Source organism: Megalobrama amblycephala, linkage group LG14 (genome assembly GCF_018812025.1).
Source record: "Megalobrama amblycephala isolate DHTTF-2021 linkage group LG14, ASM1881202v1, whole genome shotgun sequence".
Lineage (NCBI taxonomy): Eukaryota > Metazoa > Chordata > Actinopteri > Cypriniformes > Xenocyprididae > Megalobrama > Megalobrama amblycephala.
In genome coordinates, this window is record NC_063057.1 from 51,636,108 (window position 1) to 51,662,387 (window position 26,280).

General features: G+C 36.5%; 2 protein-coding genes across 4 annotated transcripts in view; one reads left to right on the forward strand and one right to left on the reverse strand.

Moving 5' to 3' along the window:
• Window positions 1-22,467, reverse strand: part of tbc1d22a (TBC1 domain family, member 22a) — a 191,858-nt gene extending 169,391 nt beyond the window's left edge. Inside the window, exons 1-4 of one of the 3 annotated variants that reach the window (XM_048154976.1) lie at window positions 22,223-22,467; window positions 21,376-21,432; window positions 16,517-16,947; window positions 8,692-8,871 (exon numbers count right to left, since the gene is read on the reverse strand). In XM_048154976.1, coding sequence (XP_048010933.1) covers window positions 8,692-8,871; window positions 16,517-16,947; window positions 21,376-21,432; window positions 22,223-22,284 — 730 coding nt within the window. In that variant the 5' untranslated portion in view covers window positions 22,285-22,467. The remainder of the gene's footprint in view (window positions 1-8,691; window positions 8,872-16,516; window positions 16,948-21,375; window positions 21,433-22,222) is intronic. The other 2 variants (XM_048154978.1, XM_048154977.1) reach the window with 2 other exon arrangements.
• A 696-nt stretch (window positions 22,468-23,163) lies between these two features.
• cerk (ceramide kinase) overlaps window positions 23,164-26,280 on the forward strand; it is a 42,278-nt gene continuing 39,161 nt past the window's right edge. The window contains exon 1 of the mRNA XM_048154979.1: window positions 23,164-23,490. Within this exon, the coding sequence (XP_048010936.1) occupies window positions 23,340-23,490 (151 nt within the window). The 5' untranslated portion in view covers window positions 23,164-23,339. The remainder of the gene's footprint in view (window positions 23,491-26,280) is intronic.

Genomic DNA, 26,280 nt, shown 5'->3' on the forward strand with positions numbered 1-26,280 from the left:
TTGTCAAAAGCATCTACGTTGGTACTGAAATTTAAAAATGTGACAAAGCATTTCCCCCTAGTATTTTGAGAGCTGTTGAGTGGATTCTTAAAAGATTAGTTCACTTTCAAATAAAATTCAGCCCCATGTCATCCATGTCCTTCTTTCTTCAGTCGAAAATAAATTAAGGTTTTTGATGATATTCCAGGATTATTCTCCTTATAGTGGACTTCAATGGCATCCAAATGGTTGAAGGTCAAAATTACAGTTTCAGTGCAGCTTCAAAGGGCTTTAAATGATACCAGACAAGGAACTAGGGTCTTATCTAGAGAAACGATCGTCATTAGGCCATTGAAGTCCACTATAAGGAGAATAATCCTGGAATGTTTTCATCAAAACCCTTAATTTCTTGTCAACTGAAGAAAGAAAGACAAGGAAAATTTTATTTGAAAGTGAACTAATCTTTTAAACACCTCTGATTGGCCATTGTGTTCACTAGTTCAACAGATATGTCTGTGATTGGCTACAATGATCAACGCTTCAAAAACATTTGATAAATTTACATCAATGATGCTCTTCATCGAGCGCTTACACAGATAGATGAGTGCTTTCAAACCCTCCTGTGTCTATCAGCAGAACCGTCTATCAGCGGATATATTAGGGATTTTGCTCCTGTGTATGCGCTGGTATTGTTACATTTTTAAAATTTCAGTGCCAACCCTAGTACACATACTTAACTGGTAGTTCCTGCTGTGCTGGGTCAGACCCTACTCTGAAGTAGAAGCTAATTTAGTTTCCCCAAAAGGCATTCCTAGAACTAAAATCATTCCCAGTTCCTGTGGTGCGAACATGCCAAAAAGCAGGTACTTCCGCCATTAGTTACAGCAACTATGAAAAGGTTCCTCCGGTGCGAAAGCCCCTTTAGAGTGGACTTTGCACTTTGTAACTTTGCAGACCTTTTTCATGCTCAAACAGCAACATTACACATAAAGAAATTTGAAAATGTAAAACAAAAACAGCTTAACAGGACCCCTTTAAAACCAAACGAGGATGTGGAAAATAATGAGTCACAGCAATTTTTGGAGCTTGTTAGATTATTTCAGATTCCTGCAGTGACAAAGGTAATTGGCTAATCTATAAACATCTTACCCCATATTGGCAGAAATGAGAAATAGTAACATTAGCTACTGCTTAAAGATGTAAAAACAGTGAAAGACAGATTTTTAAGTTCATTCTCAATTAAAAGTTTACTTCAACATTAGCATGAATCACAGATGTAGCAGAGTGGTTTAGTTATTTACCAATACAGACTGGAAAGCTGTATATACAGCATTAATCCCAGAATTTGATTAGACTATAACGGGATAACAAAAATACACCAAACATGAGAGAATAATCGATTAAAATTCAAATGTTAAAATCAAATGACAAAAAAACACTTTAAAAATGCTAAGCTCTTGAAATATACTTCAATATTCTAAACCCATGTGACTGTTTGAGGAACAGGCATCAAAAAGCATATTTCGATTGTGATGCAGCAAGTTAAAACATTAAATTCATGTGTGCTTTCTGTCAATGATAAGCTTAATAGACACTGTGAACAGTGTCAAATGGAAAAGAGAGAGGAATTATATCATTTTTAGTTTCTAGAAACCACTATTAAAATGTACATGCATATTCTCTCATGTTTTTAGATTTATTCACAGCACATGAAATGTCTCCAGGAATGCTTGCAATGGCTCAATGCCAGATTCTTAATATAATATTCTTGAATTCCTTAAAGAATTTCTGTCACTAAACTAAGTGAATTTGAATCTGACTGCATTTATAGTATTGAGGTTGAGCACTATCAGAAGAATCGGCTGTGTTAAGACCACAAGAGCACCACAGCTCCCCCATCTGAGACACACCGAGAGAAAAGGTAGTCAAACGGTAGATAGAAGGGTTCAATAGAGGTGATGCATCGCCATGGCAACAGTAGACAGCATCAGGGAGTAATTGCTTCCTGTGATTGTAGCAGTCTCTCAGAGAGGTAAAAGCTGACCACCTGATGGCATCCCTCTTAAAAACACATCTGTCAGGTACTCATTAATTTGGAGAAGGAGATGGCACGAAACGCTTCAGAAACAAGAGCTTGTAAAGGGAGAAAATTACTTTTTGCTCATTACTGTGCGTTAGATAGGACAAATTGAATGTCTATGTACTGTTCTATCTATTTTCAAAGACGCTTTTGTACAATGCTCCAATACACGACACATTAAAAGTTTGGACATTAGACTAAAACTTTTCTTATGATCTTCAAAATATTGAGATCTAAAGGCTCACACTTCAATGCTTGAAATGTATTTTGTAGACAGAATTAAACTTAAGATTTCTTTTCATAACCTTTGCTTAACGTTCCGGGTATACTTCATTTTCGCACAGTTGAGCGTGCAAGCCTTTCAAAGTATCCTCCTTTGGCCACGATTGCAGAAAGACGCAATCGGCGTACGAGCACTATTTGGTGGACTTTGTTTTCAAGTGCTCAAGTCACTCGCACATGCGCTGTTGTACGCACACAGTCCACGAGGACCAAAAAATATCTGCAGACCCTCTTGATGATGAAAATTACGTCACACGGACAGTGCAACGACCATCATGGAATGCAGGTGGTCGAAGTATACTTTGGCCTTAAAGGGGCTCTATGTAGGAATGTGGTCGAAATAGGTACTGCAGTCCAAATTTAACCCTCAGGGGTCTGAGGTTTTTTGGGGCCCTGGAGAAGGTTTGACATGCCCTGACATTTGTGCTTTTTTCAGTTGTTCATAAACATATAAATGAGAAAAGTGTCATTACACTGTATTCAGCACAAACTAGGCTACAATAATATGTGAGGAACATGTATGTACATGTTCGTATTTTTGAAGGAATAATGTTTTTGCATTGTTATTGAAAAAACAAAAAACTTAAGTCACTGAAATAAAGCCAAAAAATATATATTAAATTTGTGTTCACAAGACTTCTGGGTATTGGAGGTTGTAGACTAGAGTTTTTGCTTCAAAATGAGGTAAAAATTATGCTGCCTGCTTGTTCATATAAAACAATAGAGAGATTTAAATTTTCTAAAACATCTTTGGTCAAGAAACACAGTATGCGTGGAGGCGTGAATCATCATGAATAATGGGTGATTCTCACCTGAGAAGACAAAAGAATCGGATAAAGAGCTCTAATGACCTGCATAAATAATGAGCTCTTTCAGTCAGGTAGGCTGTGAAAAAATCATGTCTCAGCTCATCATGGTGTAAATCAAACATACAGAAAAAACTAAAATACAATCAATTTTCTATACAGAGGAGTAATATTTATTAAATATTTATTGTCTTCACTATGAACGCTGGATACTGTTTTCAATTCATACTTGCAGCCGGAGGGCGCTCTGTACACCTTTAGTCCACAAATGCATATAAAGAAGAAGAACCAGGAACTAACTGCATGTCTTCTAGAGCTCACTAACCATGGCTTTAACATCCAGATAAAGACTTTTCAAGACAATAAATACACGATTGAGACGATGAATGCATGCATTGCCTCAGAATTTGCCTTTGAATAGCGCTGGCTCCGTGGGCGTGGCCACATTAGCGGATAATGAGCTGAATCAAGGACTTCTGACATGGCTCTCTTTTCATACAGATTACATAAACACAGAAACTTTGTTTTCGATTTGACTTACACGATTTAAAACCTGACATTTCAACGTTTTTTTAGACATAAGACTAATTTTTTTGTGATAAGTATTCACTAAGTTACAGTTCATTTTCTAAGAACTATCAGATTGGACTTCGTTCAGAGGGAGACGACTGATCACGCATCATGTTAGTTTTCTTTATTTTGCAAAAAGCACAACATTTTGTTTTTACTCTGAGTGTACACAAATAAAAGAAGATATTCCACAGATTAAAATGGTGTATAGCTCTTAATTGTATGTGGAACATTGACGGAGTATTTTGAGTCTCTTTCACACTGGTTAAAAAAAAAAAAACGCGGTGGTTACGACGGCGTGACCGCCGACCCGAGAGTGTTAAATTATTGTTTGCCCCGTCCTCTCGTTCAAAGACGTGGGTGGCCAGTTTGAGGACACGCAACAAGAGGGAGCACAATTGACAATGAAAGCTAAGGAGACTTACACACTGTAAGCTGATGAGTTGATTTATCTGTGTTTTAATATGCTGTCGTTCATAGAGATTTTTAGATGGATGCAGAGGCTTTGTAGGTCAGGTAGAATCTGCGATTCACTGACCCAGTTTGTTTGCTGGTTTCCATGGCTGCAATACGCATTGTTTTCTGCCAACTGGCAACCTGTGATGTCGAAATACTATTATAAACTGGATAAACTGGCAGCACGCGGTTTCGCACAGACCAAAACAAAGACACTCATTCCAACACGGAACGCACATTTCAAAGTAGAATACCTGGCTGTAGCATTGTTTTTAGGTAAGTAGGTGAACTTGGCATGTTTCCTAAATTTCTGCAAACATATTGGGGTATTTATATGCTTTATTAAAGTAAAAATCTAACATATAGCTTCTTTAACTTGTGTACTTATGACCGTACTTAGACCAACGCAGTAGAGAGTGAATAAAAAGCAGTCAACAAGTGTCCAGCATACATGGAAACTCCTTTAACATAGTTTAAAAACATTCCATGTAGTTGTCCGATTAAAAGACGGTCCAAGTTAGTCGCACTGATATTTTGTTATTTTAAATGATTTAAATATTTATTTTAAAATTTCCTTCCTTTCCCAGCCTTAGAATTAAGCAATTAAACAAAATTCAAATCTGCACAACATACAAAAACAAACAAAAAAATCGATATTGCGATACAGCTTAGCATAGCTTAGCATAGCTTAGCTTAGCATAAACATTAAAAAGAAGATGGACGATGCACCTTCACTCTCTTCTGTTGTAGAAAAGTGAAGCCACCAATGCCCAAGATACTAACTACTAAAACTACTAACCTTACAGTCATAACTCTGTTCAGTTTATGGTTTGAGTTGCATTTACAAAATTAAAATGTCCTTTTTTAAAAATAGCATTTAGTTTATATCACAGCTAGGCCTGTTGAGAGCTGTTGATCTTGGCAAAGCAGCATCTGACAGCTTATGACAGCCACAGTCTAATAGATTCCCCTTTTAGATTTAATATGAAACTGTAACTAAAGCAAAATAGTGAACATAATCATGCTGAGGATGTGTAGTTTGAAAAGTGTGCAAGTTATGTTGGTGCATGACACCGGTGTTATCACTACTCAGTGCTGTTTCTAATGCGAGTCTATCTAACCGTTTCTCCTCCTAATCTCCTCCATATCGCTTTAAAATTTAGTATTCTGTGCAGAATTCAAATGGATCCGATAGGTTTTGTGGTCTGTGCCAACTCGCGCACATGATCCGCTCTGTGCTATTACGTCTCTGGACCGGAGCAGACTGTATGTGTGCTGCGATGGTTCGCATGACACCAACATAAAACCAGACTTCATTTACCCTAATGGAAAACATTTACACTGTCTGAATCGTTCTCTGTTCCATGTATATTGCACTATGTGCCAATCATCATATATTAATTCTGTGAACAAGTCAGCGTCTACTTATAGTGTAGGAGGCGGAAAGCTTCAGATTCTAGAAAGCATTTGATTGGACAGAAAATGATGTAATCAAAATCATTGATCCATATTGGCGGAAGTGAAAGACTCATTTTTGAATGCTTATATCTTCTAAATGCAAATTTTGTCATTGTTTTTGGGCATACTAGCTTATAGATAATGGGGGGGGGCATATATGTTTGATATATCACTTCTGAATTTAAAGGTAAAGTTGGCAACAACAGCTGCAAGTAATTTAGCAAAGAAAATGTACTGTGGACCTTTAAGGCTCTTATTAGTAAATCACCTCTATTTTGCATGTGAAACTACTGCCATAGTTCACTTTCATTTCATTTAGGAGTATTCAAGTTGCTGAATGCTGATTACATACTGTTGATATGCAAATGTCATGGTTGATGGTAATGGTATTGCCATTATAGAGCCATTTTCGCCATTTCGATACATAGTAAAATAAGCCTATTTTAAAAAGTTTCAACTAAACTTCATGTTATAATAAGAAATACATCAACTGAGCCCCAAAATATGTAGCTCAGTGCTATTTCTCGGAGTCTTTGAGTTATTATGAGTCACAGCCAATAGAGGGCAGTCATCAGTGCTGTGCATGGATAGATGGGAATTCATTATCATGTTGGAGATCCCAGCTTAATTATAGATTTCATTCATATTTCATTCTGCTGCCACATGTCTGACTCATAATTTCAGATGTCTAATAATGGCAACAGCAGCCAAACTGATTCAGGGACGCCCTGAGAGCCATTCAAAAGAAACCAGAACTGACACTCCAACATCCAGAGGCCTGTCAACATCGACACCGTCCTGACTTCATAGATCTGCAATGCTTATACCCCAGAGATGTTACTGAGCAATAATATGAGAGCTATACAGAGAGGGTTGACATTACAGACTGTTAAAGTGAATGCAAAATTTACACTCTTTACTTCACACTGTATTATTGACCACAACTCATTTGCACATTCATTATCTTTCAATGATTAAATTAAAAAATTATTTACTAACCCTCATCTTTCCAAACCTGTTATGTGGTTTCTGAAGAACATGCATTTTATTTATAATTTAATATAGTTCATAGCAACCATATCTATCCACATCCACAACGAAGGAGGAGGAGAAAACTGTACGGCCCTACTTTTGATTTATTAATCCAAAATTTGCCAATTGACCCTTCGCCGGGAGTTTGACTGACAGGCGATCTAACCAATCATAACGCCGAATTTGCCATTTTGTCCAACAAAGAGTCAGGGGAGTTAGTAGATTAACGTCAGTGGACTTGAACTTGAAAAATGGTTTGTACTGACGTCTTTCTGCGGTTGAAACAACATTCCTTCACGTTCATTCATGTTTGATCGGTTCACGAGCCGCTTGAACTGAGGTGCTACAGCGATTTGCGACGCGTTAAAGAGCCACAAAACAGTATTTATTGTTTAAATTTCTAAAACATCAACTGAGCCCCAAAATATGTATTTGTCACGCGCATTTCGTCAGTAAAGCCGGTTCCCTGATTACCGCTAAATCGCCATCACCTACTTTCAAACGGAGCGGCATTTAATAAACAGAGCCGTAGTTCACTGATAAGCTACGCAATATCGAGTTCACTATCGCAGATGAATCGCCTTCGATAATGAACGCAATATTGTGTAGCTTATCAGTGAACTACGGCTCTGTTTATTAAATGCCGCTCCATTTGAAAGCAGGTGATGGCAATTTAGCGGTAATCAGGGTACCGGCTTTACTGATGAAATGCGCGTGACAATCGCATGCGATATATCGCCCAGCCCTAGGCACAAATGGCATTTATAATCCATATCTAATATTTTCCATTGTCTTCTACCTTTGATGGCGTAGTGTCACGTGGATGGGAATATGTATGGAAATGATATGCAGATGAGGTTATGCATAGTAAAACTAGGCGTCGTAAGCTCCATATATGGTGATTTCGGGGAGGAGACAGGGTGGAGATGCACGCACGCACAATCTTCCGCTGACTGGGATTTATAAAAGGATTTGTGCGCAGGTTCTGGCGTACGCATGGTTTTATAAATCTGATTTTTTTTTTTAAATCTAGCTTTTGCGCGTACGTACACATTTAGGATGAAATCTACGCAAAGTTTTATAAATGAGACCCCAGATGTTTTTCCCCAAGAGTTAACCAAATATTCACTTAAGACATAACGGATAATGTTTGCGTGAATACTCGCCAAGAATTATTATTATTTTTTTTTTTTTTTAAAACACTGTAATTCTGTGTACATGCAGGCTTGGGAGGGTTACTTTAAAAATATTTTCCATTACAGTTACAAATTACTTCATAAAAAAAAAGTATTCAGTAACGTAATCCAAGTACGACAATATGAAAGTAATGTAATCTGATTACTTTTGGATTACTTCAAGATCACATGTATTAAAAAAAAAAAAAAAAAGGAAAGGAAATGGGGGGGGGGCAACTTTACTGTAAATAAATGGCAATTTTAATTATTTCTTCCCTCTATGTTTTTTGACATAACTGTAATGAATTACAGTTACAGTTACCGTCCGGATTTTTGTATCCTGATTACATAACGCATTACATGATTTCCGTTACTCCCCAACCCTGTGTATAGGTGTATATCGGGATCACGTGCTGTCGTGGCACATTTCATTGGTTCAGACTCATGCTATTCGCTATGAATATTCACAAAGTTGGAATGCCTCGCTTTACAAGGATACCAAACTTGTGCTGAGGGGAAGCGCCAGTCGGCGAATCTCAGAAAATGTACAAAAAGATACTTTTAGATTGTTTAATTGCTATTGAGAGCATTAGGATTGCTGAATTCACAAATTTTTGTGAAAACCTCAAATTCGAGCAAAATTGGCATTTTTCACTTGTTTTGCCTGTAGCTCAAAATTAGCCCATGCGCATTCTGACTCATTTTGACAGCATGGGTCACATATTTTGGACATTGGTATGTGTATGTGCTTGTGATGTGTTGCCCAAGCATACATATAGCCAAGCACACAAAAAATGACACTATGTGATGGACTTTAGAAATCATGTAACAGAACTATAAAACAGCTTCTTACCCAGATCAGTATTAGGCCCGGCCAGAACCTGTCTGAACTTATCGAGTCTTGACGCCTCTCTCTCGGTCATGGCAGGAGTTCCAGATGTGTTCTGATCCGCCATACGGGCCACCAGTGGAATCACGGGCCTGTGCGGGAGTGACTGCTGTCTGTGTAGTGCTGCCTGTTCAGCGCCCACTTCTGTCCACAAACACAAGAGAAAACACAGCTGAAATGAGAATATACAAACTGCTGCCTGCTTTCTCACATGCCTCAGCCCAATAGATGTAATTACGGAGGCAATTCATGTCACACAGTTTGCCCAGAGGTCAGACGAGACAGTTACCCCAAGATGCTCAGCTAGTGGTAATGAAACACTTCTCTGTCAAACTAAATCCATTACAGAGCTCGGACAGATGAACCTCATTCAGAGTGCCATCATCATTAGGAGTGGGAATCTTTTAGCACCACACAATTCAATTCATTTCGATTAGATTCCATTTTAATTTAAATTCAGGGAGTCATGATGAGATTACATATGATTCTCAAAGTGTATACATTCTTCACAACAGCACAGGGACCAATCATTTGTGAGTTAAACCTGGCACATCTCAATTTTTTCAAGCAAGAGCACTTCAGTCCTATTAGGGAAGGGTTGGCTGAGGAGATGCATGTGTATCCAGAGTACTTACTATAATTACTGTATAAATATTAAAAACACCAATGAGATTTTCAGTTTGCTCACCGATCGTAGGCATTTTTTTTGTTTGTTTTATTTTGGGGGATTTTCTTAAAGCTGGAACAATGTGTACAGTAAAAAGTGTTAAAATCGTAAAGTATGGTAAACAAATTAAATTGATTAGAAACGAATGGCGCATAAGTGTGTGTTTATGCAGCCTTTTGTTGACTAAATAAAAACTTCAAAGATTCCTTAACAGTTTAAAGTGTTATTTCATGTTGGAAAATATTTACTTTATGTGTTTAATTTTTATTTTAACATCAAGTTTAAAAAAAATCCTGAACAGATTAATGTATAACAATTTATTTTATTTATTATTTAAATTTTTTATGTAATATTTTTAAAAACTACATTAGCTTTTATTTGTATATCTGCAGTTTTTTTTTTACTTTAATTTTATTTTAAGATTTTGTAATTTTGTTTCGTACTGTTATCATTTGTACATTTTTTATTTTTATTTTATTGATTAATCATATATTTATAAATACATACAGTGCTCAGCGTAAATGAGCACACCCCCTTTGAAAAGTAACATTTTAAACAATATTTCAATGAAAACAAAAACAATTTCCAAAATGTTGACAAGACTAAGTTTAATAGAACATCTATTTAACTTATAACATGATAATAAGGTTAATAATATAACTTAGATTACACATTTTTCAGTTTTACTCAAATTAGGGTGATGCAAAAATGAGTACGCCCCACAACAAAAACTACTACATCTAGTACTTTGTATGGCCTCCATGATTTTTAATGACAGCACCAAGTCTTCTAGGCATAGAATGAACAACTTGGCGACATTTTGCAACATCTATCTTTTTCCATTCTTCAAAAATAACCTCTTTTATAGACTGGATGCTGGATGGAGAGTGATGCTCAACTTGTCTCTTCAGAATTCCCCATTAGGTGTTCGATTGGGTTCAGATCAGGAGCCACTGAATCACTTTCACCCTGTTCTTCTTCAGAAATCCAACAGTGGCCTTAGATGTGCGTTTAGGATCATTATCATGTTGGAAAAGTGCACAACGACCAAGGGCACGTAGTGATGGTAGCATCTTCTCTTTCAGTATAGAGCCGTACATCTGTGAATTCATGATGCCATCAATGAAATGCAGCTCCCCGACACCAGCAGCACTCATGCAGCCCCACATAATGACGCTGCCACCACCAGGTTTCACTGTAGGCACCATGCATTTTTCTTTGTATTCCTCACCTTTGCGACGCCATACAGTTTTGAAGCCATCAGTTCCAAAAACATTTATTTTGGTCTCATCACTTCATCTTTGTCAGAATGGGCCCTGGCAAACTCTAGGCGGGTTTTTTTTTTTGTGCCAGGGCTTTAGGCGAGGCGTCTTTCGTGGACGGCACCCATGCATGCCATTCCTCTGTAGTGTACGCCATAATGTGTCATGGGAAATAGTCACCTGTCGAGGTGTTAACTTCTGTGCACGACCTGGATGTCTCTGTGAGATGGTTGCAGTTCCATCTTTTTAAAATTTTTGTACCACTTTTGCTACAGTATTTTGACTGATAAATAAATCTTTGCTGATCTTCTTGTAGCCTTCACCTTTTCGGTGTAAAGAAATTAATTTCTTTCTCAGGTCTTGTGACATTTCTCTTCCATGTGGTGCCATTGCTGACAGCATGAAATGGGAAGGGGTTTTAACACCCTTTTATAGTCAACTGTCTGCTGGACACCTGTGTAATGAATAATTAGACTCACCTGTGGTTGAATTCTTGTTAAATTAGACATTTGGAGTCTAAAATTTAGCTTTGCTCCAGAGACTTTCAGTAGGGTGTACTCATTTTTGCATCACCCTAATTTGAGTAAAATTAGAGTATATTATTACCCTTACTTTCATGTCATAAGTTAAACAGATGTTATATAAAACAGTCTTGTCAACATTGTGGAAATTGTTTTTGTGTCACTGAGATATTGTTTAAAATGTTACTTTTCAAAGGGGGTGTACTCATTTACACTGAGCACTGTACACAGACACTCAATCAATCAACCAACAAATGTATGATTTATTGATATTTTGCACTAATGAAGTTTAGTTTAGTCATAGAGACACATTTTAAAGCCCGTCTTGATATTGGTTTTTGTTTTTACCTCAGGTAAAATATAAAAGTTTAATCAAAATGCTTCTCACACTTGCTAGTGCTGATAAAATATCAGCTGTACTGCTGCATGTTGTCTCAGAGAATAGAGTCGTCAAAAGTACTGACTTCTGTACCAATCAGTACTGAAATTTAAAAAATTTGACACTTTGAGCGCTGATTCATAAACACCTCTGATTGGCCATTGTGTTGACGCGCTCATCTGATATGTCTGTGATTGGCTACAATGATCAACACACAGTAGCGTTTGAAAGCACAAGGAAGTGTTTGAATTAGAAAGCATTCTGAAAGCAGGTGTCTATCAGCGGAGTGGTCCATGGTGGATGCCTACTTGCATGAAGAGCTTCGCTGATGACTATTCACAACGTTTTTACAGCGTTGATCATTGAAGAAAATCAGACATATCCGATTAGCGCGTCAACACAATGGACAATCAGAGGCGTTTATGAATCCACTCAACAGCGCTCAATTTTTTAAAATTTCAGTACCGTTAAGGTACCGAGGTCAGTACTTTTAACAACTCTATCCGAGTTGTAACAATGTCATATGAAAAGCTTATATTAGTGCATATATATTTGTTTTACATGTTAATTTTGCCATCATTTTCAAGTAAACCATCAGATTGAAGGGTGATTCTCACAAAATTTTATTTTATGCTAGGTAAATTTATATCTTTGCAAAAAAGGACACTTGGAGACTCCAAAAGGACACCAAATAACCAAATGATATGAGGAATGAGAAATTTATGGACACCAAAGAACTCATGAAAAACAAACAAACAAAAAAAAAAATACAGAAAAAACTTTTCAGAATTCAGTGTATAGTATGTGTACAGTGCAACAGCAAAGAGCTTGTTTACAGTTTAGACAAGTCAAGCTGTGATACAGAACAAGATCACATGGACATGCAAAAACAACCCTAAACCAACCACCTTGACCTGACTGCATATACTACAGTATACGTATCCATGCAGAATTACTAAACACAGCAACATACACGCGACAAATTAAAACATTATTCTGAATGTGTGTGGAAACAACGTGAATGTACAGAAATGTGTCTGAGCATAAATACAAAGTGTGCGATCAGTGCGTTGAGAGTGAACGTTCACGGTTTGTTTGCGAGTCAATATAACGGTCTCATGCGTGCTTACTGTACAACTCCTGTACATAACCGCAATTGTCTTTACCTTGATTGCAATCCTCCTCAATCAAAATTTGACTATAGCATTTGCTTTAGAGAAATGTAGTTTGCGTATCATCTGGCCATACAGCGGTGGTATGTTTTGTCATTCAGTCTGAATTTCACACAGAGCGGTGCATGAGGGCTCGTGCTCTTTAAGGCAGGAACACACCAAGCTGACGAACTAGTGGCGACGAAAGCAGACTGCGGGGTTGGCAGCATTTGGGTCCAAAGTTGGCCTGACACACCAAATCGACGCTCGACAGCCGACGACCAAGTAGCACGTCCGTTCTGCGCCTGCTTAAGATGAAATGCATTTCCGTACCAGCAGATGGCAGTAGCTGAACAGCCAATCAAAATGATCAGATGGCCCGACGCCGATTCAACATGTCGAATCGGCCGAAAAATAGCAGACGAGGACCAACTTCAGCCGATGGTGCGGAACACACTGAGAAAACTTAGTCGGCCGACGAACAAAAACCACCTGACGGCCGACCGTCAGCTTGGTGTGTTCCTGCCTTTAGAAACAATCAGAGAATATGACAGAGCTCATGTTTTAAAGCAAAGCACACACTGGAATGAATAATTCACGGAAAACGCAACGTGAGTATCTCTTCTCTCTGATCACCTAGATCACCTACCTGCGTTAATGACGCATAATTATATATATATGTATAATAATATATATAATATATACACTCACACACACAAACACAGTTATTCTGTGTCAATTACTGGGTTAGAGTCATATTTATACACAGCTCTCACCCACTAATTGACATAGAATAAGTAGGTTTAATGGGTACGCAGGTGCATTCTATGGTATAGTAATTTTCGCAATGTTGCACCCATTTGACAAAGAAACGCAATGCATCGGTGAATTGATTTTGCCCTAATGCTTAATAATCATGCTGCCCAAACACTGAAAGTCACTGTAAAATGTGATTGTATGCTTGTTAGGAGCATTAAATGGGTGACTTTGAGAGATCATTCTCGCATTAAGTATCATAACATCTTCAACGTTTAAAGATGTTCATGTAATCCCTGCAGAAATTAGACAGAGCGTGACAGCTGCTGACAGTGTCAACACAAGGCGCTATTAGTGTAGAGCAGACCACGTCAACAGGAAGTCCATTATCACAGTCATCCATCGCCACTCTGGCTGGCAAAACAAAGAACTGACAAAACTGTCTGTCAATGCAGGTACTGGTGGAAGCAGACAGTCTCTTTCTGATATACTCATAGCGAAATTTGTTTCGTTCTTCGCTCTGGGGTTAAGAAAATTTGGAATACTTGAGTAGGTGATATAACTGAGTTAAAGAGTTAGTTCACCCAAAAATGAAAATTCAGTCATTAATTACTCAGGATGTCGTTCCAATCCTGTAAGAGCTTTGTTCATCTTCAAAACACAGATAGAGATTTTTTATGATAAAAATCTGATTGTTCAGTGAGGCCTGCATTGACAGCAAGTTAATTTCCTTTTTCAATGCCCAGAAAGCTACTAAAGACATATTTAAAACAGTTCATGTGACTACAGTGGTTCAACCTTAATGTGAACCAATAAAGCGACGGGAATACTTTTTGTGCGCCAACAAAAAAAAATAACAACTTTATTCAACAATATCTAATGATGGGCGATTTCAAAAACATGACTTTGGCAGTTTGATATGCGATCCGAACCACTGATTTGAAACAAAAGATTCGTAAAGCTTCGAAGCTTCATGAAGCAGTGTTTTGAAATCGCCCATCACTAGATATTGTTGAATAAAGTCACTATTTTGCGTGTGTTTTTTGTTTTGTTTTGTTTTGTTTTGTTTTGTTTTGTTTTGTTTTGTTTTGTTTTGGGGTTTGGCGCACAAAAAGTATTCTCGTCACTTTATAATATTAAGGTTGAACCACCGTACTCATATGAACTGTTTTAAATATGTCTTTAGTAGCTTTCTGGGCATTAAAAAAGGAAATGATCTTGCTGGCAATGCAGGCCTCATTGAGCCATCGGATTTTATTAAAAATATCTTAATTTGTGTTCTGAAGATGAACAAAGGTCTTACAGGTGTGGAACGACATGAGGGTGAGTAATTGATGACTGAATTTTCATTTATGGGTGAACTAACCCTTTAAGGCCATGACACACCAAGCCGACATAAAAGAACCAGCTGCGATGAAAGCTGACTGTGTTATCGCCTAGCATTGGCTGAGTCTCGGCCAAAGAGCCGCACTTAAACATATCAAAATGACTTTAGGTGACTGTCAACTAGCATGTGCATTCTGCACTGCAGACATACAAACATTATATAAAAGTTTGCTTTTATTCTCATTCACTAAACTGAAAAGCTAATCAGAGTTCTCTCTCTCTCTCAATGGCGCCGATACAGATTCAACATGCTCAATTGGCCAAAAAAACCCAAAAGGGGTCCAACCAGTGCCGATTGTGTGGAACACATCGCAAAAACTGACCCGGCCAACACTTAATGACAGCCGACTGTCGGCTTTCATCTGGCGTGTCAGGGACTTGAACCTCAAAAAAGCCTCGGACCACACCCACCTATTCTGTCATGTACCAATGGCAGTTTAAATGCGTTTAACATCCATTGCAAAGTTTTCTGGAAAGTTCACGCTGGTGAGCTGTTTCAATTAAACAAACCCCAAACACAAAGATTGTGTTTGCCAGGTTTTGTACAAAATGACGTGACACTTATTCATTCTTCGATTTTGCTCGAAGAACATTGGGTTCTTTAGGTTTTCAGTGTCATGAAGACCTGGAATTCTAACAGTATTAAAATAAAGATGCTTTCATTTAATTTTCTATGCTTCTGAAGCATCAGAGTGAAAGTCTGAGTGACAGGTCGGTGGAAAAAATACATCCTTTATATTAACATAATAAAGCTCAGTGGCAAACAAAACAATTGATTGACATTTCACTGACTCCAATTTGCTTGAGCAACACAGGTTTCCGATATTACAGTCTCTCGGTTAATTACCACAAGCTAAAAAAAAACTATTTAACGAAGGTCGTGCTAATTAGTTAGGAAAAGGACAAGGGGAAATTGAAATGCTAGAGTTTAGAAACAGGTCACGGGTCTGATCCAAAATTCAAACTTTCATGTAAGTCTTATGAAAATTGGTTGATCTTTCCCAGCAAGGTGTTACGTCTAGATGACAGCAAATTTTGTAACACCACATTGGAAAAGATAATCGAGACTAATTTTTTTGTTGTGCTTGCCTGTACATGCATATTGGTGTTCTTTTGTTGTTGCAGCTGTTTTATGCATGTCTTTTTCAAAGTCTACATGACTAATGTCATTTTATCATCTGCAAGGTGAAAATGATCCAAGAATTAAGAAAAGCAACAACACACATCTTTTCAACAAGCTTTAAAAATGTCTGACAAAGAAACCAGAAATACTGCATAATAATAATAATCATCATAAGCCATTGTTATTTTAGTATTATTTATATAGTACTTTCAATTAACTTAACTTTTTTATTATTTTATTCTTATTTTTTTTTTATATTAGTTTTCATCTTCTATTATTTTAGTGCTTTTGTTTTGTGCTTTTCTCTTTTTTTTTAGCTTTGATTTATTTTTTATTTCCGTTTTATTTTCTGTTGTTTTAATTTAAGTTTTTCGTCTTTTATATTTTATTTTATTCAACAAGTTTTATTTGTTTTAGTTTATAATAACACAACCACCAAAGATTAATGTCAGTTTTGTTAACACTGAGCAACCAGCCAAACAATAAACCAGACTAAAAGAGTAAACAGAGACAGGAAACGCAGTTGTCCTGATGTTTGACTGACCTTTAGGCGAGCCGACAGGAGCTTCACTGTGTGACTTCACCAGTCTGTTGTCACTGAGTGGAAGAGCCTCTGAACTGAACGACAGATCTGTTGTCGTCTCTGCCCCTTCCTCTCTCTCCTCCTCTTCTTCCAGCTCTTCCTCCTCTACCTCGTGCGCTTCCTCACTGTCTTTTTCCTCAGGCTCAGTCATCTTGTCCATCTGCTGCTGTCTTTTTTCCTGCAGCTTGCTGTGGTTTTCTATCACCTTATTGGCTGTCTCCATGACGACCTCGATGTTGAGATTTTGGGCTGCCATAGCGAGAAGTTCATCGTCATCATCTCCCACATCCCAGGCGTCACTGGTGATGCTCTCAAACTCTTGGAAGGTGGTGGCTTTCTTTGGTTTTCCTGGCGTAGTGGTAGATGGAGGCTTGTTGCCTGCTTTTATCAGACTGCAACAACAACAAAAAAGTGACTTTTGTTGATATATTAACCAAACTCACAAAGAATCTTGGTATTCCACAAATTATTTATAAGATCCCTGCATGTGAGAACAAACAACTCAAAGAACAGGGAAATTGTTGAAATTGACTCCCATTGGTAGTTGCCACATCACTGCTCACCTACAAAAAGTAACATTTCATGCTCATGTTGCCCAAAATTGCCAACTCTCATTAAAATCAGATGACTTCCATACGCTTTGTCATAGAAAATTGCTGTCATCATTTACTCACCCTCAAGATGTTCCAAACCTGTATGAATTTCTTTCTTCTGCTGAACAAAAAAGAAGGTATTTTGAGGAATATGGATAACCAAAACAGTTGATGGGCCCCATTGACTTCCATAGTATGGAAAAAAATACTATGGAAGTCAATAGGGCCCATCAACTGTTTGGTTACTGACATTCTTCAAAATATCTTCTTTTGTGTTCAACAAAAGGTGAACTATCCGTTTAAAGGATTAGTTCACTTTCAAAAAAAAAAAATTCCTGAAAATTTACTCACCCCCATGTCATCCAAGATGACAGAAATTAAGGTTTTTGATGAATTATTCCAGGATTATTCTCCTTATAGTGGACTTCAATGGCTTCCAAACAGTTGAAGGTCAAAATTACAGTTTCAATACAGCTTCAAAGGGCTTCAAACGATACCAGATGAGGAATAAGGGTCTTATCTAGTGAAACGATCGGTCATTTTCGAAAAAAAAATGTATATGTATATGCTTTATACATTTGCTTTATACGTTTGGAGGCCATTGAAGTCCACTATAAGGAGAATAATCCTTAATTATCAGGAAAATTTTATTTGAAAGTCGACTAATCCTTTAAGACTAAATAATATGCAGAATTACTATGAATTACTATTAAAAAGCAAAACTAATAAATTACAAACAGCAAAACATGGTGCTTTAATTATATAAATTAAAAAAAGAGAAAGAGAATAATTTTTTTGCTCATAATCTAATTTACATTAGAGGTTGGGATCAGTTTCAATAAGAAAATGAGATATAATGCTTAATGTGTACTGTACAAATTGATGCTGTATTCTCACTATAGCTGGTTAACCTAAAAACCATATTTCCACTACCAGTCTGGCTCTCATTCAAAATGTACAAAGGCGGCTGTTTTTGGTCTAGTTCAGGCAGGCTGTTTAACGTGGCACTTTAATGGGCAGGGTTTGCTGACTCATTGTAGCAACATCTGCGGTTGTGACAAAGAAAACAGCAACAAGTGTGACCTGACAAGTATGATTGCTGATTTTCCACTTTTAATGATATGGAAAGTCAACACATACCCTACTCATATTCTTAAATCACATTTCTGGCTTTATTGTGAATGATTAATCTGTGCATGTTAATGTGGGGGGTAATGTTATCTTTAAATCAAACTGACATAACTTGCTCTTCCTCCAAAAAGACATTCCTTTTACGGTGACATCACTTAAGCTGTGTTTACACACACACACACACACACACATCTATATCTATATTAGCTACATGTATGTACATTTGGTTACACTTTATTTTAAGGTGTCTTTGTTACACTGTAATTATACATTTACAAGTACTGAGTGCTATTAAGTAACTACTTGTACTTACTGTAGGTTTAGGATTAGGGTTTGGTTTAGGGTTAGTTGCATGTAATTATGACTAATTTATAGTTATTACAATAATAACCACATGTAACAATGTAACAGTACTATGTGTGTTTATATACCCCTATATTTATAGGGGTTGGACAATGAAATTGAAACACCCAGTTTTAGACCACAATAATTCATTAGTATGGTGTAGGCCATGGGCCTCCTTTTTTGGCCAGTACAGCATCAATTCATCTTGGGAATGTCAGATGATTAATGAACGGTGGCCAGTTTACTATGTGATGTTGGGTGAGGAAAACGTTTTCTGACTCGCTCCTCCAAAATACCCCAAAGTGACTCGAAAATATTTAGATCTGGTGATAGATCTATTATATATATATACACACACACACACACAGTGCACAGCATAAATGAGTTCACCCCCTCTGAAACTTCTGAAAGTCAGCAATTACTCAATTACTTAGAAGACATGTTAGGGTTCTTTAGAGATATAATGTTCCAGCAAGTCTGCTTAATCAATTACCAAAGAAACATGTCAAAATAAGATTTTATCAAAGTGATAAAATGTTGTGTAGCAAAAATGAGTACACCCTCCTAAAAGTTACTAAATAAAACAAAATAAAAATTTTCTGGTGTAAGTTTAAGGCAATGTTTGATCAACTGGTAAGTATGTTGAACCAAAACATTTGAAGAGAAGTAATTTCTTGACAATTAAAAATGTTATATAGCCCACTGAATCATTCTCAGACTTAATGCTGACAACAATGAAAACACTTGGGAGAGAACTGTCAGGAGACTTATTTCTTAGCACAGAAGAGGACAGTGCTACAAGAGGATTACCAAATCATTGTTTTAAGTGTGAAAATATAGCAAATGTAACACAGAAATTCAAAATCAATGGACTTGTGACAAGGCCCCTGAAATAATCAGGCCTTCATTTTAAGCTTTCATTTAGTGATGAGGGATTTTTTTTTGCTAGACAAGGAGCAGGAGAAAAACCAAGCGAGTGTCTGAGAGCCAGCAAAAGCTATGAAAAGAGTGACTGTTTATTTCACAGAGTAAGATGCAGCCTGCAGAAATGACATGCATGGTTGTTGTTCTCACTGGAACTACCTACTGTAGCCAAAGCACAATAAAGTCAGTTACAAAATATAGATTCTGGGAATCAGTACTCTGGTCTCATGAGACCAAATCAATCATTTTGGATCTAACAGCATCCAAAATGTTCTGGTGTTGCTAGAGGAGGAGTACAGTGAGAAGTGCCTGGTTCCCACAGTAAAGTTCAGTGGTAGTAAAGCCCTTATATAGGGATATATGAGTGCTGAAGGTGTGACGAAGTTGTGCTTTATCAATGCTGTCATGAATTCCCACACCACTGTGTAATTTAATAAACAAACTTGAAACAGAAGATGTTGCCTTTTCCTCATTCCCTGCATTGCTGGGGATTTTTTTCAACATGACAATGAGGATATGCATTCTCCCAAGGTGAAAACCCTTCTGTGGACATGTATTGCAGTCAATCTTAACACTCTTGAGTGCATGTGGTGGATTCTGTAGAGACGAGTTGAGCAACACTCCCCATTAAAGATCCGGGCATTTAAAGAGGTCATCATCCAGGAGTTAAACAGGACAGATGTGACAATTTATCATGAACTTGTACACTCTGTGCCAAGAAGGGTCAGATCAGTATATTCAAAATTATGGAGGGCATACTAAGTACTAGAATATTATACATTTGTTGAATTAAATCTAGGGTGTACTCATTTCTGCAATCCTTAATTTAAACAAAATTGGCTAATTTACTTATTTTATGGCTATTTATGACATATATTTCTCAGTTTTTACTATGAATATGTTTAATATGTTTTAGTTTTGCCATTTTTCCATGAATATATATATATATATATATATATATATATATATATATATATATATATATATATATATATATATATATATATATATATATATAACAAACATAAAATATGTATTTTCTTTATGATCACTGTACTACAAAAAATATATAAAAAATGTGTGAATAATTTTTGTTTTGACTGTATATGTATATGTATGTATATATTACAGTCAAAACAAAAAAAATATTCACACATTTTTGATATATTTTTCGTAGTGGGTGCAGGAGACTATAGTTCATTTATGTAAATGAGGATAGCAAAATAAAGTAAACTGTGACATATTATTCCCAAAAATTATTCATACAGTGGACTACCAGTAAAATTTACAAAAATTTGGAACCAAAAATTATTCAGACACTTTGACCTGACCATGTTTTGCTTAAGTGTTATCTGACATAATTAAGATTATTTTTTCCTGACACAGTTTAACTCTGAGATCTTGTCATATTTTATTACCATTTGTTTTAAACTATAGTGAATAAACTGTAATAATGAATGAAATGTTCAAGGTGTCTGAATAAATTTAGGTTTGATTGTATATGTATATATACTGTATATATAGAGAGAGACAGATAGTTGTTGACTCTGAAATATGTGGAAAATAAGGAAGTAAAATAGATAGAAACCAGAACTGAGTCCAAAAAAATGAAAGCGAAAGCACAAAAAAGAATAAAAATACATCCTTTCCTATCGTTGAATATGCACTTTTGAGCAAAGCTAAATATCAGAAAAGCCATTATACATGCATTTTATAAGCTATTATATATATATGAACTGAAAACCACCAAATACTTCATTTAATTTAAATATAGCCAAAGACTATAGAATAACAGTCTTAAAGGGACTTTGATATAGCTGCACTTACTTGGCATGTAGCAGAGGGTCAAACGGGGGATGTTGGGCTCCGTAAACATGCTGGATACTGTGAAAAATAAAAAGCGTTACAATGCATGTTTATAAGAATAATCAGTCTATTTTTAACTCCCATCATTATTTATATGATCTGGAAACTGGTTTGACAAGTCAAGAATTAAGCAATTCTTGAATTCTAAAAAACACAACTATGCTTCATTTAAGTTATTAGATATATTTACATTGTCACCTGTTTATCTATATATACTACATGAATTACTAAGTTTTAGAAAGTTGCTGTCATCACCAATCAAATGCACCACTGTACCATGTAAATAAATATCATGGTACTGTATGTGAATACAGTAATCATCCAGTACCATGGTTTACATTACAATTCTACTACTAACGTAGTTTTACAATCATTGTCCCAATCTGTACTTATCTGTAAGAGTTGTCAAAAGAGGGGCCCAGCAGCACATAGCTAACAGGCTAACTCATGAACTAGACTATTAACACAGAGCTTTAATCAGTATAACAGATATTATCACCATACACGCATTGATCAGACAGCAGATATCAGTGCTAGAAAAATATAATCACGATCAATATTAACTTAACACATCACTGACATCAATACAAACATGGAAGTGTACAGCTAGCACACATCACATCAGTTAAAGACAGCCTTTAAAAGATCAGATTTTAATGACACATGTCATTGTAAGTATTTGGAGCTCCTCTGGTGAGATCTAGCGTTGACAGATATTGTTCGATTAGCTGCATCTCTAATTATACACATATGAATACACACACACACATAGCTAACACATAGACATTAGCATGAACACGTCACTCACTTCCCAGGAACCTTGGCTGTGATTCTCTTCCAGAACTGTTTTTTGTTGCCGTCACCTGACATCTTTTGGCTTCAGAGTACTCGCTCATAAATTAATTTAGAGAAAAATGCTGATAAGTTGTGCAAATTGTGCACGAAGAGTTTATTTACACCTCAATTTCTCTTCGCAAACTCAGAGAGCCGCCATGTTGGTACCGCCCTCTGCACATAAGCGCAGCTGTGATTGGCTAAGGGGTCTCGTGAGTGGCTGCTGAACAGCCAATCAAAAGTGGACATTTCTACATGTCTTCTTAAGTTCCCTATTAAAATTGTTTTTGTTTTCTGTAAGGGAATTTTTAATTTCTAAATATAAAATACACGAGCATGTAATTAAGTAAAATAAAAAAATATTTAAAAAAAAATATATCATAATCTATTGTTTGGGTCAAGCTGCAGCTTGATAAAGAAGAAAATGTGTCGCTTTTTTTTCTCCATATGAGGACTGATGCAGTGAAATAATTTAAAATGTAAGTAGTACAATAAATTTGGAACGATTAATCAGAGATAAATATATTATTTGTTTCTTTGATTTGTGCTAGTGACAGAAATTACACTTCCTGTACCAGAGAATGGAGAAGCAAAACTTCTTTGCTTCTTCATGTCAGTGAATTTATTGAAGTAAAATTTCTGCCGTGGTGATAGCTAATCCAAAGAACATTAGATGTACAGTATGAAAGATAAAATATAAAATATAAGATGGAAAGAAACTCTGCACTAGACATTTTTTTATGTATTTATAACATAATTTAAACATAATATATGTTAAATAAACTTAAACATAGCATTTAATATAACGTCCGAGTGTAATAATATTTTATATATAATAAATAAAACAGTATGTCAATCACCCACATCGCACCTCCCACAATAAGATTAAACGTGACGCATATCTCTCTGGCTCCTCCCACTTTGTCAGGAAAGAGAAAACCGCTATGTAGCAAAACGGCTTAGGAGAAAACGAGCACCATTGTAGCCATTGTAGTATTTTTATGATAATTTAAATCGTCGGCTGGTATAGTATAACCCGCTTTAAAGATGAAAGTGAGATAACTAATGTGTATTTGTTGTTAAGAGCAGAAATGGAGAAGCAGCCGCGTCTGTTGTGTTCTGAGCTGTGTGTTCAGCGCAGACTGTATGAGGTCACATTAAACTGCGCGATTCTCGCGTGGAAAGACATACAAATCGCCAAAAAACACACCGGACGCGCCATATATGGAGCTGTCAAAGCTGGTGAGTTACATATCTAATACAATAATAACATTATAACAGATGTACAATGGGTTTCGCTGCTGTTTGTTCTAGTGGTGTGTGTCTCAAAGCTGTAAGAGCTGTCTACGTAGTAGACCGCAGTTTTGGGTATCATCCACTGCAGAGAATCACTGAGCGCAGCATTGACTGTGATGGCCCAAATGATACTAACTGTATAGGTTTTCAAACTGGGGTCTGGGGACCAAGTGAGTGCTAGGGGTTTGTGAGTTTAGAGAAAAACGTGTAAATAATAATATAAGAAATAATTGGACTTACAAATGTTTAGATTTTTTTTAATTAAAATTTATTACTTTTCTGAACATCCCACAACATGAATTACATATTTCACTTCCAGAAAAACATATTTTCCCATCTCAGGCATCAAATCCCTATTATTATTGGTCATTATTTTAAGTTATGGACACTATGGGAGCTCTCTGAATATTATTATAAAATGTATTTGTGATAAAATCAACATTTTCCTATTAATCAGATGTCCCTCACACTAATTCAGTAATTGCAAATATAAAAGTTACATAAAATCTCACACTTTTGCTATACTAAAGCCTGAAATGAGAACTTTTTGTGACCGCAACCTCATCACTTTTTGATCAAAGGCTTAAAGGAACACTCCACTTTTTTTTTGAAAATAGGCTCATTTTCCAACTCCCCTAGAGTTAAATAGTTGAGTTTTACCATTTTTGAATCCATTTAGCCGATCTCCGGGTCTGGCAGTACCGCTTTTAGCATAGCTTAGCATAGTTCATTGAATCTGATTAGACCGTTAGCATCTCGCTCAAAAATGACCAAAGAGTTTCAATATTTTTCCTATTTAATACTTGACTCTTCTGTAGTTACATCGTGTACTAAGATCGACAGAAAATGAAAAGTTGCATTTTTCTAGGCCGATATGGCTAGGAACTATACTCTCATTCTGGCGTAATGATCAATGGGTGCAGCAGGTGCAATGATATTACGCAGCGGCTGTGACCACCTGATGCACAGGGAGCGTGCCTTGCAACCATGGAGACATTTGTGAGAGACGCTGCATAATATCATTGCAGAATGAGAGTATAGTTCCTTTTGGCTTTTGCCCTTCTGCTGAATAAGTACTTCTATAGGATGCCCAAAAATGTCTGTGGTGACCAGAAGGATGCTGATTGGAAGACATCTATGATGCCCAAAAGCACTGCTGACCTAGAACCCTGCTTTCATGCCTATAAACACTACTGACTCAGCAAGCATGTGGCTTTAATGGCTAAAACTGCTGCTGAATTGGAACACTTCTGTGATGCCCAGAAACATTGGTGATTTGGAACATATACAGAGAGCTAACTGAATCAATACACATAAATAATGTCCAGAAATGATCTGATGTATGATATATTTACAGACAGAAATGCAGCTGATTCAGAGCAGGGGCCTGTACCATGATAGTAGTTGAACAAACTCAAGGTTATAGGATTAGTTTCGAGTTGACAAAACCAAACCACTCCAATCTGGCTTTGTTTGTACCATGATGCTGATCATCAACTTTCTCTGTCAACTCAGGCTTTGATCCTGAGTTTGTGGAGCGCATGCACATGAATGCATGACATCAGTGGCAAACAGCCAATCGCATGCCTTGCAACAGAGATAAACTGTGATTCACTTCTCGCGAGAGAGCCAGCGTGATTCAAAACTTTTTTGCTGAAAATGAAGAATTTAAACGCATTTACACTAATGGAAAATACTAGTCTGTGAAAGAGGACAAATAAAAGAAATGATCTTTCTCTATCAGTGCAAGTGAAAGTTGTGAAGTTAGTTTATATAGCTGATAATATATAGTGATATAGACTATTTAAAGAGTCATATTTAAAGGGTATATTTACACATTATTTATATATGATCTATATATTTTTTTTATTCATTTAAACTAAATGCTTAATAACAACTGTTAAACTAAACTAGCGTGTGTGTAATGGATTAATAAAAATATAGATCATATAATTATACAAATCATAAAATTATTCTAAGTATCATTAAAACCACACAATTTCATCATTAAATATTTGTTTTTACTATATAATGACCTTTAATTTGGAGGAAGAGAAACTTGGGAGTGACTTTATTGTGTTGGGTGTGTCAGTGTCACTTAGTTTACATCTGATTGGTTCAATTTCAGTTTGAGATCTCTAACCCAGAACATAACCTGCCCCGGAGCAGGTTAGCCGTGGTTACCATGGCGATGAACACCGCTAAAAGCCAAGTCACTGTTATGGTACCTAAAACCCAGGATTGGCACGAACTAATCTGAAACTTACCTGGCTAGCCAGCTTATCCAGCTTCATGGTACAGGCCCCCGGTTACTTATGATATTAAACAAAGTCCCAGCTTTCAAACTGTGTAATTTTTTAAAGAAATTCGAACAATAAAAATCGTTTTGTGGCACTTTAATGTGTCGTGAACCGATCATCTCTTCCTACTAGTTAATTTATAGCATAAAATAAACATGACTGAACATCAGAAGGAACGCGGAAAGACGTCAGTACAAACCGTTTTTCAAGTTTAAGTCCACCGAGTTTAATCTTCTAACTCCTGACTCCTTTGTCGGACAAAATAGCGGATTTGGCGTTATGATTGGTTAGATCGCTTGTCAATCAAACTCCTGATGAAGGGTCAATTCTCTCCTTCTGTCAATCCTAGGTAAAGTCCAGATTATCTTGATGGTTCTACAGATTATCAGATTTTCCTGTGGTGTGAGGTGTGTTAAGTTCTCTTTTGTTCTTTGTT